The following is a 14,130-nucleotide window of genomic DNA, read 5'->3' as shown; positions in this document are numbered from 1 at the left end:
TGATCTGAAAAATCCAGAGAAGCAAAGCAAATACCTTCTTCACAGAAACCCAGGGTGCCACCTTTCGCAAAAAGGATTACAGAGTACCACTCCTGCATAACCAACATTTTCCTTTCCACTTATACCTCTCACTATAAACAGGTCATTGACCTTATTTTAGGGAGATGAGAAGACTGATACAACTTTTGTGCCAGAAAAGTATCAGTAACGGTGAAGGCACTGATCCTATTCTGTCTTTACTTCTTCACAAGATAATAATTTTCCCAAAACTGGTGGAAGGAGAGGAGGATTAGAAGAAAATCATACAGCACATAGGTTCTCTGCTCTCTAGGTTACCAAGTAGGAACAAATGGGCAAATGAGACCATCTGCTCCACACAAATAGATAAGCTGAGCTTTGTACAGTTGATTGATTCAGTTTTAAATTACACTATTTCAGTATTCTGATACATGCTGGAAATGCATTCTGATCAGACCAGTGAAAAGTAAGTAGGTTATAGAAAATAACTATTTTTTTAAAATCCACTTTTTATTAACAATGTAATAACCTTGAAGTAATCAGATACCCTCCAACCCTTTAATTCCAGCCAAGGTTCAAGCCAAAAAAAGGCACAATTCCTTTTCTCCCAGCAGCTTCATCTCAGCAAGGGTACGTAAGACCTTACACTGAGGTACACACACCAAGACTGCGGTTTTCCTTGAGTAAACCAACAGCAGCAGGATACCAGAGGCATTACACTGTCTAGGCACAGCAAGCATAAGCTGAACATTTCAAGGCAGTCAGGGAATTGACACCAAACACAGCTTAATGCTAATTATGGACAGCTGCAGCTTTTACTGCTCTGTGTTTGCCTGCAAGTACTAACTGCCAAAGGAGTCACTGCCCTTCAGAGCTCATTCCTGGCCAGCCTCCTGGGATATACAATTGGCAGTATGTATCCAGGCTTTGCCATGGCTTCACCTGCTGGCATCTTCTGTGAAATTCACACAGACCTCAACAATGTTTTAAGTTTTTCTATTCTAGCTAGCAACTGAAAGAGTGGAATTGTGAGTTGCAGTATTTATCCGCACCTCTACTAGATCTCCAAATTCCAGTTGGACCCTTCAATCCTGTTATGAGTAACAAAACATTTTGCAAGACAGTCACACCTGAAAGGTAAGTGACACCTCAAAATCCTGTTGTCTCTAGTCTGTGCCCACAAAAAGGCACATGCATCTTAGCAGTCTCCGGTGGATTTACATTGTGTAACTGACAAACTCAGCAAAGCAACTCAGCTGATAACACACAAGGAGGAAGAGAATTTGGGTTATTCCTCCTTGGATGGGTTGACTCTGTGGGGAGAACAGCAAAAGTATATCTTTTTTTTTTAAAAAGGAGCAGGGAAGATTCATGCATACAGGCAATAGTATTGCTGAACAGCACAGGCAGATGTTTATGTCCTCAGAACACATTCAAACAGACAATATTTTGATTTCCTTTTCTATAAATGCTGCTGCTGTGAATTTTAAACACAGCAGGTGAAATTTCCCATAATAGACTCAGACAAATAAAGCAGATAATACAAGTCCTCCTACAAAATGAAACCAAAAATAGATTATTCACATCAGCTACATGGATAGCAAGACAGGAAAGTGTGTGCCACACAGTGCTAAAAACACAGTAATAAGGGTTATACATCTTACTGGACTTTAACAACTAACTGGCCAACTGAATTAAATGAATGTGAAAATGCTATCTCCGTCATAGAAGAATTAGCATTATTAGTTTTCTGACCTCTTAATGTTTAAGTGGATATAATAATGAACAGTACTATTTGTACGAAATAAGTCGTATAAAAAAGAGGAACAGATTCATATATTTACTTAATTTAAAAATTATTTCTGAGGGGATACATAAAGAAATTCAATTTCCAAGTCACTGCAACTGCAATTTCCAGTTAGCACTGGCCAAGTCAATAGGAAAAACCTCAAATGGTACGGATATCTGAAGAGGTGATCCAGCTAGACAGAGTATGAGTTTTCCTTTAAAACAGTATCAAGAGACAGTAAAATAAACATCTATCAGGAAAAGTCTGGTAAAATGAGGAAGGGGCAACAGGAAGAAGGGGTAGGTGATCTCTCAAGAATCTTCCCATCTCCCCTCCCTTCCTTTTGAGTGATTTATGATACATTCTAGCTGTTGAGATCATCCCAGTCATCAGGACAGTTCTGCAGGCATCAAACAATATGCAAATAAAGACCTGTTTAGGTCAAAAGCCATTCCAGGGAATAGACAAGCACAGGTAACCATGTTGGTATGATTAAAAAAAAAAAAAAAAAAAAGAGAGAGAAAGAAAGAAAAAAAATCCAAAAATACCACCCCCCCCCAACCCAACAACAAAATCCCATCCCTGTGAGAATACCTCAAATAGAAATCCTTAGTAAAACATTTACATTAAGGTGCTCAAAGTCCCAGACTTGACCCTGGCAAGTCACATGGATCTTGATTTCTGCAACACAAACTAATATGAACAGTTGCAGACTTAGGCCATACAAGAGCAATTTTATTATTTAATCAATGAATCACTAAGGACAACAAAAAACAGTCTGCTCAGCAGAAGACAGCAGAGCTTGCACTATAGTTCCAGAGTGAACTCTTAACATGGCACACAACAGCTTCTCCCATTGCTGTATGGCATCAAGATTTAAGAACCACATTTTTTGCTTCAGGAGTTATTGATGGTCAGTTATTCTAGCATTTCCAAAAAAGGAAGGGATTCCATAGCATTTTATGTGTTTAAATGTGCTAGGAGTACCAGCTAGTACCAGTAGTATTTCCTAATATCACGAAGCTTGAACACAACTTCTACAACTATGAATTATTCCTTCCATGGCATAGCATCAACATCTTAGATCTAAAATGATTAAACATCAAGTCAGAATTCTTTGCAGCCCACCTCACAGTTCCTGAGACGGCGTGCCCATGCAGGTGTATTTGGTGGCAATGGCTGGAGAGGGATGGGAAAGGGATCTTCCACTACCCTGAAAAAATAAAAATAAAAATAAATAGCAGAAGTCTATATAGACATCCAGAAAAGCAATAATTTAGTCTAACCTACAAGTAACATCAAATCAGCACATTATGTATAATCCTACAGCATGTGATCAAACTACAGATATTGTATCAATTTGCCTTAAAAACTTAGGGCTCATTTTCCTCATATTCTAGTTCATTGTTAAAATAACTCACAGCAAATACAAGTATTTTAAAAAAGCACCGTTTCCTACATTCAGGAAGACCTCTGAGCATTCAGTATTCTCAATATCGCTGCTTGATAATACACAAAACACAGTAAAATAGATCAGCTGATTGTCTTAATAATTTTACTGTGAAGACTGATCATAGAATGCTAAAGATTAAATCCAATATCAAACACTTGTTAAATGCTAAACATTTTAGTATATTTTAAATTACTGAAAACCAGCTCCAATAACTATTTTAAGTAATTATCTAGTTTCTCCATTCCCTAAATCCTGGGGCAGAAACAACGCTTACTTAATCTTTATTATTCCAGAACTCAAGTGCATCATCTCCTGTCCATACTCTTGTCCACTCCTTTCTGGGTTTATTTTTCTAACACGTACAGACTGTGTTCACAAAATCCATTCACAAACTGTTTCTCTTAATTTTAAATGTTTCTTGAATATACATAATTTTGTGCTGTAGTGAGATTAATCTCTTCCACATCTTGATTTCAAAAGAGCATAAACCAATGCAAAGCCAGCCTGCAGTCCACTGAGCAAATGTCATCTTTGGGTTTTGGTTTTGTTTTTTTGGTTGGGTTTTTTTGTTCTTGTTTTATGTTTGGTTTCGCATTTTTGGGTGTTTTTTTTTAAGCAGAGAAGAATTCCAGGGTATTCAGGAATTAAAATAGTAAGCTTAGCATGGGGACAGAATTAGGTGGACATCGAGAGAAGAGAAACCTAAAAACTATTTTAACCTTAGAAACTTTGCTAACCAATCTGCCTCTGTGTTCCACTGAAGCACATAGTTAGCAGCTACTTTCTCGTATTTTATCAAAGGAAACTGAAGAAGTTACCCAGAGAACACAGATTAGGCTCTCCCTGTTAATGCTAACTACCAAAATTCCTATCTAAAAAATTAATCTCTTCAATCAACTCTTCTTGTGGGAGGATGGTTTATATAGGTTTTAATATACTCTTACAAGAAACTGCTCCCTCAAATTTCAACTTTCCCTGCAGTTCCTTCACTGGATCACTTTGAATTCTTGGTTGGCAGTATCAGTGTTTATGTGGAGTAATTTCAGTGATTTGCACTGTGTTATTTTAAATGCCCACCTATTGCTCTGGTCAGAATACATCCAACTCTCTCTGAAATACAGGTGCTTTAATTGCTTTCTCCACTGCTTTGGCACATACAAAAGCTAACTTTAAACAGTTAACTACACATCATTCACTAATACTAAGGGTTCATAACCTCCACTCTATGGTAATTTTGTGTGAACGAATGCAAAAACAAACTGCAAGAAAAAAAGACAGCACTAACAGTACATCAAAGTGATTGTTCACCCTTTTAACTCCTGACCTACCTGGTGGTTGGTTTTTTCGATACAGTGAGAGATGCCTGTGGATGTAGAATGTAACTGCTTGCACTGTCTGCTATAGCAGCCACCACCACAGTCTGCAAGTTCCCATCACCACACTTCTCTTCCGCAACATCTTTACAAAAATAGAACAGTCTTCTGGTTAATAACTGAAGTCAGAATGGGGAAAAGACAAGCTATGATTAAATTTTGTGTGTTGGAAAAGCAAGCATTTTGACATATGTAATAAGATTTGTAGATTATAAAGTAGTTTAATAGTTGTGAATCAACATTCAAACTCTTGGCACACACATGAAGATACACTTGACAAGGTTGTTTGTACTCAAGGACTTTGATAATCACACGACTGCTAATGAATCCTTCCACAGCAAAGCAAATAATCAAAAGAACTTGTAAATTACTCTGCTTTACATTTCCACAAATTGATATAGGATTGCACAATTATTTTGTTCAGCTGCAAATCACACACTGCTTGCTTTTAAAATAAGAGAAAAGGAGATTAAGACACTGCTTTGTACTTAAGAGAAGAACACCTAAACAAGAAAAAAAAGCCTCCTGTAATTGAATCTGACACGCAGTTAGAACAAATGTTTTAGCCTTTCTTGGTAACAGGGAGCATTCATAAGCCAAAAAGTACTGTTAGATTGAAGCCTGTGTGTATAAGTTAAACGAAAACATGAGGGAAAACTGTCAAAACAGACATTTGATACTTTGGTTTCAACATAAAAAGGGAGCTCTCTTTAGATGCAGGATTTTTGCCCTTCAGTTATGAAAGCTTTTCCCCCATTCTGAGAGAAAGTGATACACAGTACAGAAATCACTCCGCTAGAAAGCTTGTGCCTGAAGATTTACAGGTGTGCACATCAGAGTAACACCACTCTGGCTCAAAGCTTGGAGCATACACACGCCCTTAAAACACTATGATCTCTCTGAAGCCTGTGCCACTCCATGCATTACCACCATGTGCAAGCAAGTGAAACTTGGGGACCGACAGTCCATAGTAAACTACTGATAAGTCTTCCTAACTGTCTTTTGAAGATCAAGTAACTACAAAGTCTTTTACACAGCAAGTCTCCAGAAAAAAACCTCACTGGGAACTGAATTTCTACCTAGGTCCTTCATTCCTGGCTTCATGAAAATGCATAATCACCAGTGATCTCTGGCAGACCAGAACAACATTAATTCCTCTGATTGCGTTACATGAATAAACTACTTCACTCAAAATGAAGTAAACAGACAGTGAAAATTTGAAGCTGATAATACAGCTGTCTGACTTGGCACAAATATCTTTATTAAAGGTAAGGAAGACAAGAAACAGCTTTGTGCTTGATGTCTCAATCTATCCATCACATATCTAAAGTAAGCATAGTAGTTTTTATTTCATAAGGCTTTTGCCCAGCAGAAAACATGGTGTGTGGGGTGCCAGACTCATAATCAGAAAGGAGATTCAGTAAATATGCATTTTTGTCTTATAACTGACTAAAGGAAGGAAACACATACAATCAAGGTGCTTAGAATGAGATCATGAAGGCTATAGTTAGCCACAGGAACACACACCCTCAAGTTCCACAGGTTAAACTCACCCTGCGTGCTGGTCACATCCAGAAGCTGACCTTGAGGAATAATCACTTGGGCCATTCCTGGCTGGGCAGAAGGAATGACATGCAGCACCTGTCCATTTTCTGACTGGCTGGCAACAATCATCTGTAAGGCAATCACACAAAAGCATGAATGAAACTAGTTTGTATGGTGATCGTCAAAATTACTTTCCCCCTCTTAAAATAGCCCTTTAATTGATTAAAGGAAAAAACCACACCAAACTAACAAGATTCTACAATGAATGACACATTTATTTGAAACTTACAACACTTACTAAGGCTATCAAAAACCTGAAAAACACTCATAGTTGGAATCATTGCAAAACTCTTCATGGACTAGCAGAATTAATTACAAACATGTAAAAATTTTAACCTTTACAATTAAGAAACTGACCTCTATAGGCAGCATTTTATGCAAAAGCGGACAGAAAAAGCTCCAGAACTTTAAAAACAACAAAAAAATTAAATCTCCTAGAATTCTGGAAAACTTAAACAACTCTTTATGGCATATTTTCCCATAATTACTAAGGACTTGTTCCCAACAATGTTATAAAACCTAGAATAATACAAAATAGAATCTTATTTCTGATTTATTACACTTTAAGGGGGTGAAGTTTCTTTAGTGACAACACATGCCAACCAAACCCCCTGGGTGAGTTACCTTTTTACAAAATAAATGTTAAGAATTACAAAGCAACAGTTTAAGCAAATTATTGGTTGGGAGAGACACAATGGGTTAGCTTATTGCTCATGTTCCAACCTCCCCCAAAATATTTCTCTACATCCAGGGAATGTAGAGAAAGCAGCAGTGATAGAAATATGAGATCTCATCACACAATAACATCCGGGCTTGATAAAGACAAAAGACATAAGGTGGTGTTTAACAAACTTAGTAATGGCTGGAGACAGGACTGGCCTACCTGAGGAAGGGCAACTAGAGCATGAACTGAACCACTGAAAAGTTTCATCTTGTTGCTAGAAATAAAGTCTGAATCAGCTGTTGTTACAACAAGCAAGCACCATGTAAAAGAGTTCTTCAAAGAGCTCCCTCATCTGTGAATACACCACCTGCCCTGTTCTCAGACACACTCACCATCGGTGCACTGGGCCCTCCTAGGGGCTGCAGTTCATAGAGAGGCTGCCCAGTTTGGTCTACCAAGTGAAACTCCTCTGCAGAGTGAGGCTGCAGCTGGGGTGGCCGCACAGGCACAGCTGATGATGGAGAACTTCCTGAGAGGCGTACTGTGATGGGCAAGGCTGCAGGAGAGTTACTTTGTCCGAACAATGGATCCCTGGAATCCATGCAGGTTAATTGCTTTCACAGAGGAAAAACAGTAAAATGTACTTTAATCTTGAGTAGCAATTTCTATTTAGGGAAAAAAAAAAAAGGGAGAAAGAAAAGAACTTTTAAAACCAGTGTGCTGTATTGTATATTTGGAGGGAGCTCTTGTCCTTATGACAAAGAGGCTATTAGCTGACACTAGCAGCTCCATTTTTGTTTTCCATTTCCATGCTGAAAGTGTATTCATATTTCTGCTTTCCTAGAAGCAACCCTCTCTACTATGGGGAAAGAAACCCCCTTGTGCCCAAAATCTGTTCCCCAGACCCACTCATCATTTTAAAACATCTCAAATCTACTCAGAAACTGAGAGAACTTATACCAAAACCAGAACTGTAAAACACCCACCAACTTGATTTGACTTCAAAAGAAATTCTAGAAATTATTCCACTAGGTCTTTAGATACATGTATTTAGTTATGAAGGCAAAAGTGTCTATATATTTTCTTAATTCCTTACCACAGAAGAAAAATAAGCAACAAACCCTCCAATTCAAGTCCAAGAATTATACAGCATAAGATCAAGATTCAGATTTTGCAAGTCTCAAAAAATAGGTAATCAGAGCTTATTTTCATCAAGCTTGCAGAATCAAGGTCTTACAGCACATCCCATTTTCATTAAAGTATTTAAGCACAAGTATCTGTCGTGTTGAAACTCTGAGAACACAAATATTAAACATGAAAATAATGGAAAATAGGCAGCCCTTGTGTAAAATATCATGTCAGGCTGTCATTTGGCCAATGCAAGCAGGAGTGCAATTCGTTTTATCTTTTGTAGCAGTCACGCAAACAATTCTGATGTTTCTGCTACAAAACTTTGTGAGCTACAAATCCAAAGGGTGGGGGAAATGTTTTTAAATTTAATATTAAAGTCAAATAACCTTCTAAAAAATTCTGCAGGTATAAATCTTCTGTGCTGAAACAGTCTACTGTAAACTACATCAGAAAACCAGCAACAAATAAATGGCATTAGTTGTGTTAAAGACATTACACAGAGACAATAAGCACACTACTAAATCACTACCTGAATATTTTACATTAGCTGAAGTAATCTGCAGAAGAACATTTATGCACAGAAATCTCTCTGACTAGGAATATCTGGCAATATTTGATAACAAAGACATTAAAGACTCCCCTTCCCCAATACCTACAAAGATGTCCTGTGTCCCTGGGTTCTTATTTGTCACGTTTGGTCACTAAGCAATTTGACCTGATTTTCAAGTGTTCTGAACCCCTCCTACTCCAAAGCGTGTCATCAAGTACTGTCTAATATTGTTAACATAACAAATCACGTATTTCTTCAGCACTGTAACAGGATCTATTAATACAGTTACTAAAGGCTGTCATTAAAAATAACATCTGGATATTCATCAGTTCAAAACTGAATGGCACAAGAACCCAAGGGCAGGAACTTTTGTACTTTTTTATAAAACACAATGTATTACTATAAAGGCAAGAAAAACACATGTAAATTCATCAGAAAACAATGTGAAGAAAGCATCAAGAAAGAAAGGACATTTATCTCACCTGAAAAACCCGATCATTCGTTTCTGACTCTTCTGTGCCATTACAGTTGTCTATGAACAAATCATTAGATCCTTCCATAGCAACATCATGGTCAGCTCCACCTTCTTCCATTACAAGATGACCTGAAAAAGTTATAAAAATTTCAGCCTGCAGGGTTTTTTTGCTCTTACACATTTAGTCTTGCAAGATCTAACACTGTTGCAAGCTAACAGCAAAGCCCTCAAGAAGTCTTTGCCTCTTTATCACTTTATTACTCCCCGCAAAAAAATGTCAGTGTGTTGCTCCAGGAGTATAGTTTAGCCTCTTGTATAAGACAACTTGCTTGACTTGTCATTGCACACACAGATACAAAGCACACATATACACTCACACGATTTTCATCTAAATATGTCCACAAGCACTCAACTAACAACCATACACATCTAAAGAACACTTGATATTTACAGATATGCCAGCTCTGCTTTACAAAAATACTAGTCATCTACTTCCATAATCGATAGGATTTGCGTTACTCAACTCTGTCATGCAGCCATCTTAAAGTAAATCACATTTGTTTTCTAGCACCATAAAAATGAAATAAAATCACTATTGTTAGTCTATAGCTGCAAGCTTAGGGCAGGAAAACCAGCAGGTATATCAAACAGAATTTGGCATTAATCATGTGATGAAAGACAAAGACAGAGCTCCCAGCACTTTGGAGATCTACCTCCTATCCTAAAGAAAAGGACTTAAAGGAGCTCAGCTGCCCACTATAAACCTTCAAGCAAACAGAGAATATTGGACAGTGAATTGCCACATTCACAAGATAATGCTCTCACCCACACAGTACACCTTTTAAAGCAGTGACCAATCCCAAACATTCATAAATAAGCAAGTAGCCAAAATTACTAACCTGGCCCCTGTGTTACTAGAGTACATATATACTAGACTATGCACATAATAGCCAAACTGAATAGAAGAAAACTTAATTCCTGCAGTTTGGGGTGAGGGAAGGGGAAAGGTGTTTAGGATTTTCCCTTCAGTAATTATTTTAAAGGCAGGCAGCGTTATATTAGCACATGACTCCTACCAGCTTTATCTTCTTCACACTACACAGTAAATTCCTTGAGATGGGCCTTCTTGGCTGTGATATTTCAACTGTTCACAGCTTTGGTAAAGAGAATGTAAAAGGCTTGAGAGTGACTTGAAAAGAACCGTGCAACCCTGAGATCACAAATTTATTTTGCTTTGCAAAGATATAAAGGACAATGGGCAAAGTAAATCCACATCTCCTTGGCTTTTGAAGCTGACTAAAGCATCCTGCTGATACAAACAACATTGTGAAGTTAAGCTGCTCATATGCTCAATATACTAAATACTTTAAGCTAAAGCAGATTTATTTTTCCATACAACTTTCAAGTGATGACACTCCAAACCAAGTTCCAAATGAAGTTACCTCACGTGTACCAAATATTTTGTAGCTTTGGATCTGAGAACAATTATGAGATGTTTCAGTTAAAATGTCTGAAGCATGTTGGCAGTAAATGAAAAAAACAGAGAGAAAACCAGATTTCATCATCAGTCAACCATTTCCCCTCAGTTAAAAGATGTAAAAAAGATACGTCAGTTTTGCCAAAGCAGCACATTCAGCTCTTTGAGATAAACTGAAGAAGTTTGCTCCAGAGATACTGATGGCACGTACCCAGAGCGTGTTGGAACCTGACTACATAACACAAGGATCACTGTTATCAGGACAGACCAATGGCCTGAGCAGCCCAATACCCTGTATCTAACATTGGTTAATAATAAAGTTCAGGGGGAAAATTACAGCAGTAGGGTAAATATACAGTGATATTTATCCAGCTTCCTCTTATAAACAGTCCAGAAATATCCAAAGTTTTATCTTTGTGTTTAAAAAATCCCCGTGGTATGTTTTTGCCCTGTGACTTTGTCTGATCACTGCTCTAACCCAGGCACTGGCGCACACATCACTCTGGACAACAAAACTCATGGTTTAATTACCCAGGTTTCATTAACCTAGGTGCTGTGCAACCCCAAACAACAACAAAAAATTTTTCATTTTAAAGAAACACGTTTTTACAGGTACTTACAAGTACATACACAGTTAATAAACTTTATAGTTGTATAAATATTGCTAACAAATTCCCCGAACAAGACAGTTAAATCCTGTATACATATGCATGCATGGATATTTTATCATGAATGAGTAAATAATATACAATTATCCCTTCTTTTCATAAACATTTTACATCAGTGCCACAAAAACTTCCAATGTAACACCACTGTATCCCACATTTAACAATGGGTTGAAGGAGAAAAGTGGGAGTTTAATGTTGGCGTAAAACAGGATCAACAGCTGCATCCCCTGTCCACACAACAGGCAGCTCTCCATGCCTCAGCTTTAGCCTTAATGCAGCTCTACCCAACCCACTCCACAGGCTGCCCTCCACGTAGCCCACCACTCCCAAGACCGTTTCCAAATCAAGGGTTAGCACATTTTAACGCTATAGGACTGCTTCCTTTGCTCTGTCTCCCTTTGGAAAGCACTTTGTTCAAAATAAAGGGAAATCTATGGCCATTGCTACCCTTGGTTCAACTCTACAGAGAAGAAGCAGCCACAGAAACTGCTAGAACAGGTAAACATGATAACCATCATGAGCATTTCATGCAAGTTCTTACAGACCGTATCTTGAAGAGAGCAAACATTATGCACCACAATCTAGCCTACATTACCACCAGTGGTTCAATTCCAAAGACAAACACACTGACAGTTCAAGATTGTTTAGTAAAACACAAAAACCTGTCAGATCTTGATTTATTTAGCCATCAAGAACTCCCACGATAATGCAGCTGTCAAAGCCAGGGGCACCTTTTGCATACACTAGGTTCTCTGATCGCCATTCACAGACACAACTTGTGTAACATCAGGAACTCCCAACCGGACCAGGATTTCAGTGCTCACCGAGGTGAACCTTTGTCATAATGGTTGCAACCTCCTTTCTAATCCAGAAGCCCACATACTGATTCTTTATATGTAAACTTCTAAAGACACCAACAGAAAAGTCAAATGAGCATTACTTTAAAATCCTATTATTGACCAGTCACACCTCTGCCTTGCCTTAAGACAGGGTATTAGATTTCTGTATTTTCTTGCCTCTGATTCTTTATTCTATGGTAATAGCTATACCTATTAACTACAAACAGCAGTCCCTAAAAACACACCAGTTCTAGACTGACATAATTTTAAGGCCTCATACAAATGCTTACTTCTGCCTTCCTTCAATTACAAGGCCTCCTTGTGAAGGCAACATGCAGCCAGATCCCAAAGGGAAATGCTGCCTTTCAAACTCATTATTTTAACACTGAGTCAATGTTGTAAGATTTTAGTTATAAGAAACCTAAACTGTAAAAAGCGGGTAAGTCCATTGTGATAATAAGCACATTCTGCCTAGGAATACTCTGCCAGGGCAGGAAGGAGGGAGTTGTCTTAGATTTTTTCAAGCTTCAAGTCTTCAAAGCATACCAGTTTCAAAAAACAAAACAACAACATAAAAGAAAAAAAGTAAATCAAAGTTTGACAGTGCAAGTTCATGTTTTCAGCACTTCTGACAGCAATATTCCCAATTCTGGTTTTAATTTATACTTCTTGACAGGAAATATACAGTTGAAAGCCTCACCAACAATCTTTTTTGTGTTTTCCATGGAACTTTTCAGAGATTTTATAAAAAGATTTAAGATAATTGCATAGCTTACAACAATTAAATGCTCTCTCTGAAGACATTTCTCTACCACCACTATGAAGGGTGCAAATTACAGTAAAACATTATGAAGGGCACGAATTACAGTAAAACGTAACAGCGAGGAAATTAGGGTGTAGCGATACCCCCAAATAAATGAGCTACAATTAGCTTTACATTAACGTGCAACAGGTTTGAGATTTATTTTCTCTCTTTCACAGAAGAGCAGGCAGATACTGTTAAGAATTCACAGACCATCTGTGGACTCCTACTTAAAAGGTTTCTCAACTCACTTTTCTGTAGTTACAAGTATCTGGAAAATGCACCTGTGTCAGTTACATTGACAACGTTAGATCTTAAGCATTTCTTAAGTGTACTTAAAAAACAGATGAGATTTCTGAGTCTCACAAAACATCACAACTTGACACCTGCCCACTCCAAGTTGCCCCAACCCGAGTCGCCACACAGGGATAGCACGACTCTTCCCGGAGAGGCCGGCCACAAATAACTGTCAAAAAGGCGGGAGGGGAGAAGAAAATATCTATATCTATATCTATATGTATATATAAACCAAGCACTCAGCAGGTACTCACACAAGCAGCCTTTTGCCAAAAAATTCAAATTGACTTACAGCTTCTTTTAAAGCTTACTGCGTCTTGGGTTTGTTACTTTTAGTATGAAGTTTATTGTTGATGTGCCACTTATACATGCAAGAAAACACAACCCAGGTAACGCCAAGACGCCGCCATCCGCGGCGAACGGGCACGCACTGCAGCTCGCCGGCTCCAGCAGCGCCGCAGCCCCGCACGGGAACTACTCACCGCCCCGGGGACAAAGCCGGTGCCCCGCGGAGCCCCGCACCGGCGGCACGGCACGGCACGGCACCGCCGGGCCGCAGGTGCCCGCGAACACCCCGCGGAAAGCGCCTCCCGCGCCTCAGCCCTGAGGGGGCACGCGCGCACCTCACCCCCCCCGCCCCGCCCTCGCCGGTCGCGCCCCTCCGAACCACAGTCCCGCGGTGGAGGAAGGGGGGGACGGGACGGACAAGCGCGGGTCCCGCCCGCCGCCCGGAGGGAAGAGCCCGGCGCAGTCGCCGGCGGCCCCGCGGGGAGCGGAGGGGAATGCGGAACGTGCCTACTCAACCTCGCCTCGGCTCCCGCAGGCGCCGCCATGCAGGCCGCCCCCCGGCGCACGCGCGCCGCCGCGCCCGCCCTCCGAGCCGGGCAGGGGGAGGGCGCGCGGGGGGCGCCGGGAAGGCGGCGGCGCGGGGCCTCGCGCGAGCCGCGGCTGGCGGGCCGGGGCGCGCGCGGCATGCTGGGCGGGGCGGT

The 14,130-nt window shown here is 39.7% G+C and overlaps 1 protein-coding gene across 23 annotated transcripts in view; it reads right to left on the bottom strand.

Annotated features, from left to right (window-relative positions):
* CARF (calcium responsive transcription factor) overlaps nt 1-14,101 on the bottom strand; it is a 41,499-nt gene extending 27,398 nt beyond the window's left edge. For 10 of the 23 annotated variants that reach the window (XR_008733740.1, XR_008733742.1, XR_008733743.1 and 7 more), the window contains exons 1-6: nt 13,946-14,099; nt 9,066-9,187; nt 7,295-7,516; nt 6,187-6,307; nt 4,589-4,718; nt 2,936-3,020 (exon numbers count right to left, since the gene is read on the bottom strand). Coding sequence is in view for 10 of the 23 variants with exons in the window: in XM_055719509.1 (XP_055575484.1) it covers nt 2,936-3,020; nt 4,589-4,718; nt 6,187-6,307; nt 7,295-7,516; nt 9,066-9,176 (669 nt within the window). In the remaining 13 variants the exon portion in view is untranslated. Of the gene's footprint in view, nt 1-2,935; nt 3,021-4,588; nt 4,719-6,186; nt 6,308-7,294; nt 7,517-9,065; nt 9,188-13,945 lie in introns of all 23 variants that reach the window. The other 13 variants (XR_008733738.1, XR_008733741.1, XR_008733737.1 and 10 more) reach the window with 3 other exon arrangements.
* Between the last annotated feature and the right edge of the window lie 29 nt (nt 14,102-14,130).

This window comes from Falco cherrug, chromosome 8 (assembly GCF_023634085.1).
Source record: "Falco cherrug isolate bFalChe1 chromosome 8, bFalChe1.pri, whole genome shotgun sequence".
Lineage (NCBI taxonomy): Eukaryota > Metazoa > Chordata > Aves > Falconiformes > Falconidae > Falco > Falco cherrug.
Note: the sequence above shows the minus strand (reverse complement) of the source record. Positions and strands in the feature narration are given on the sequence as shown.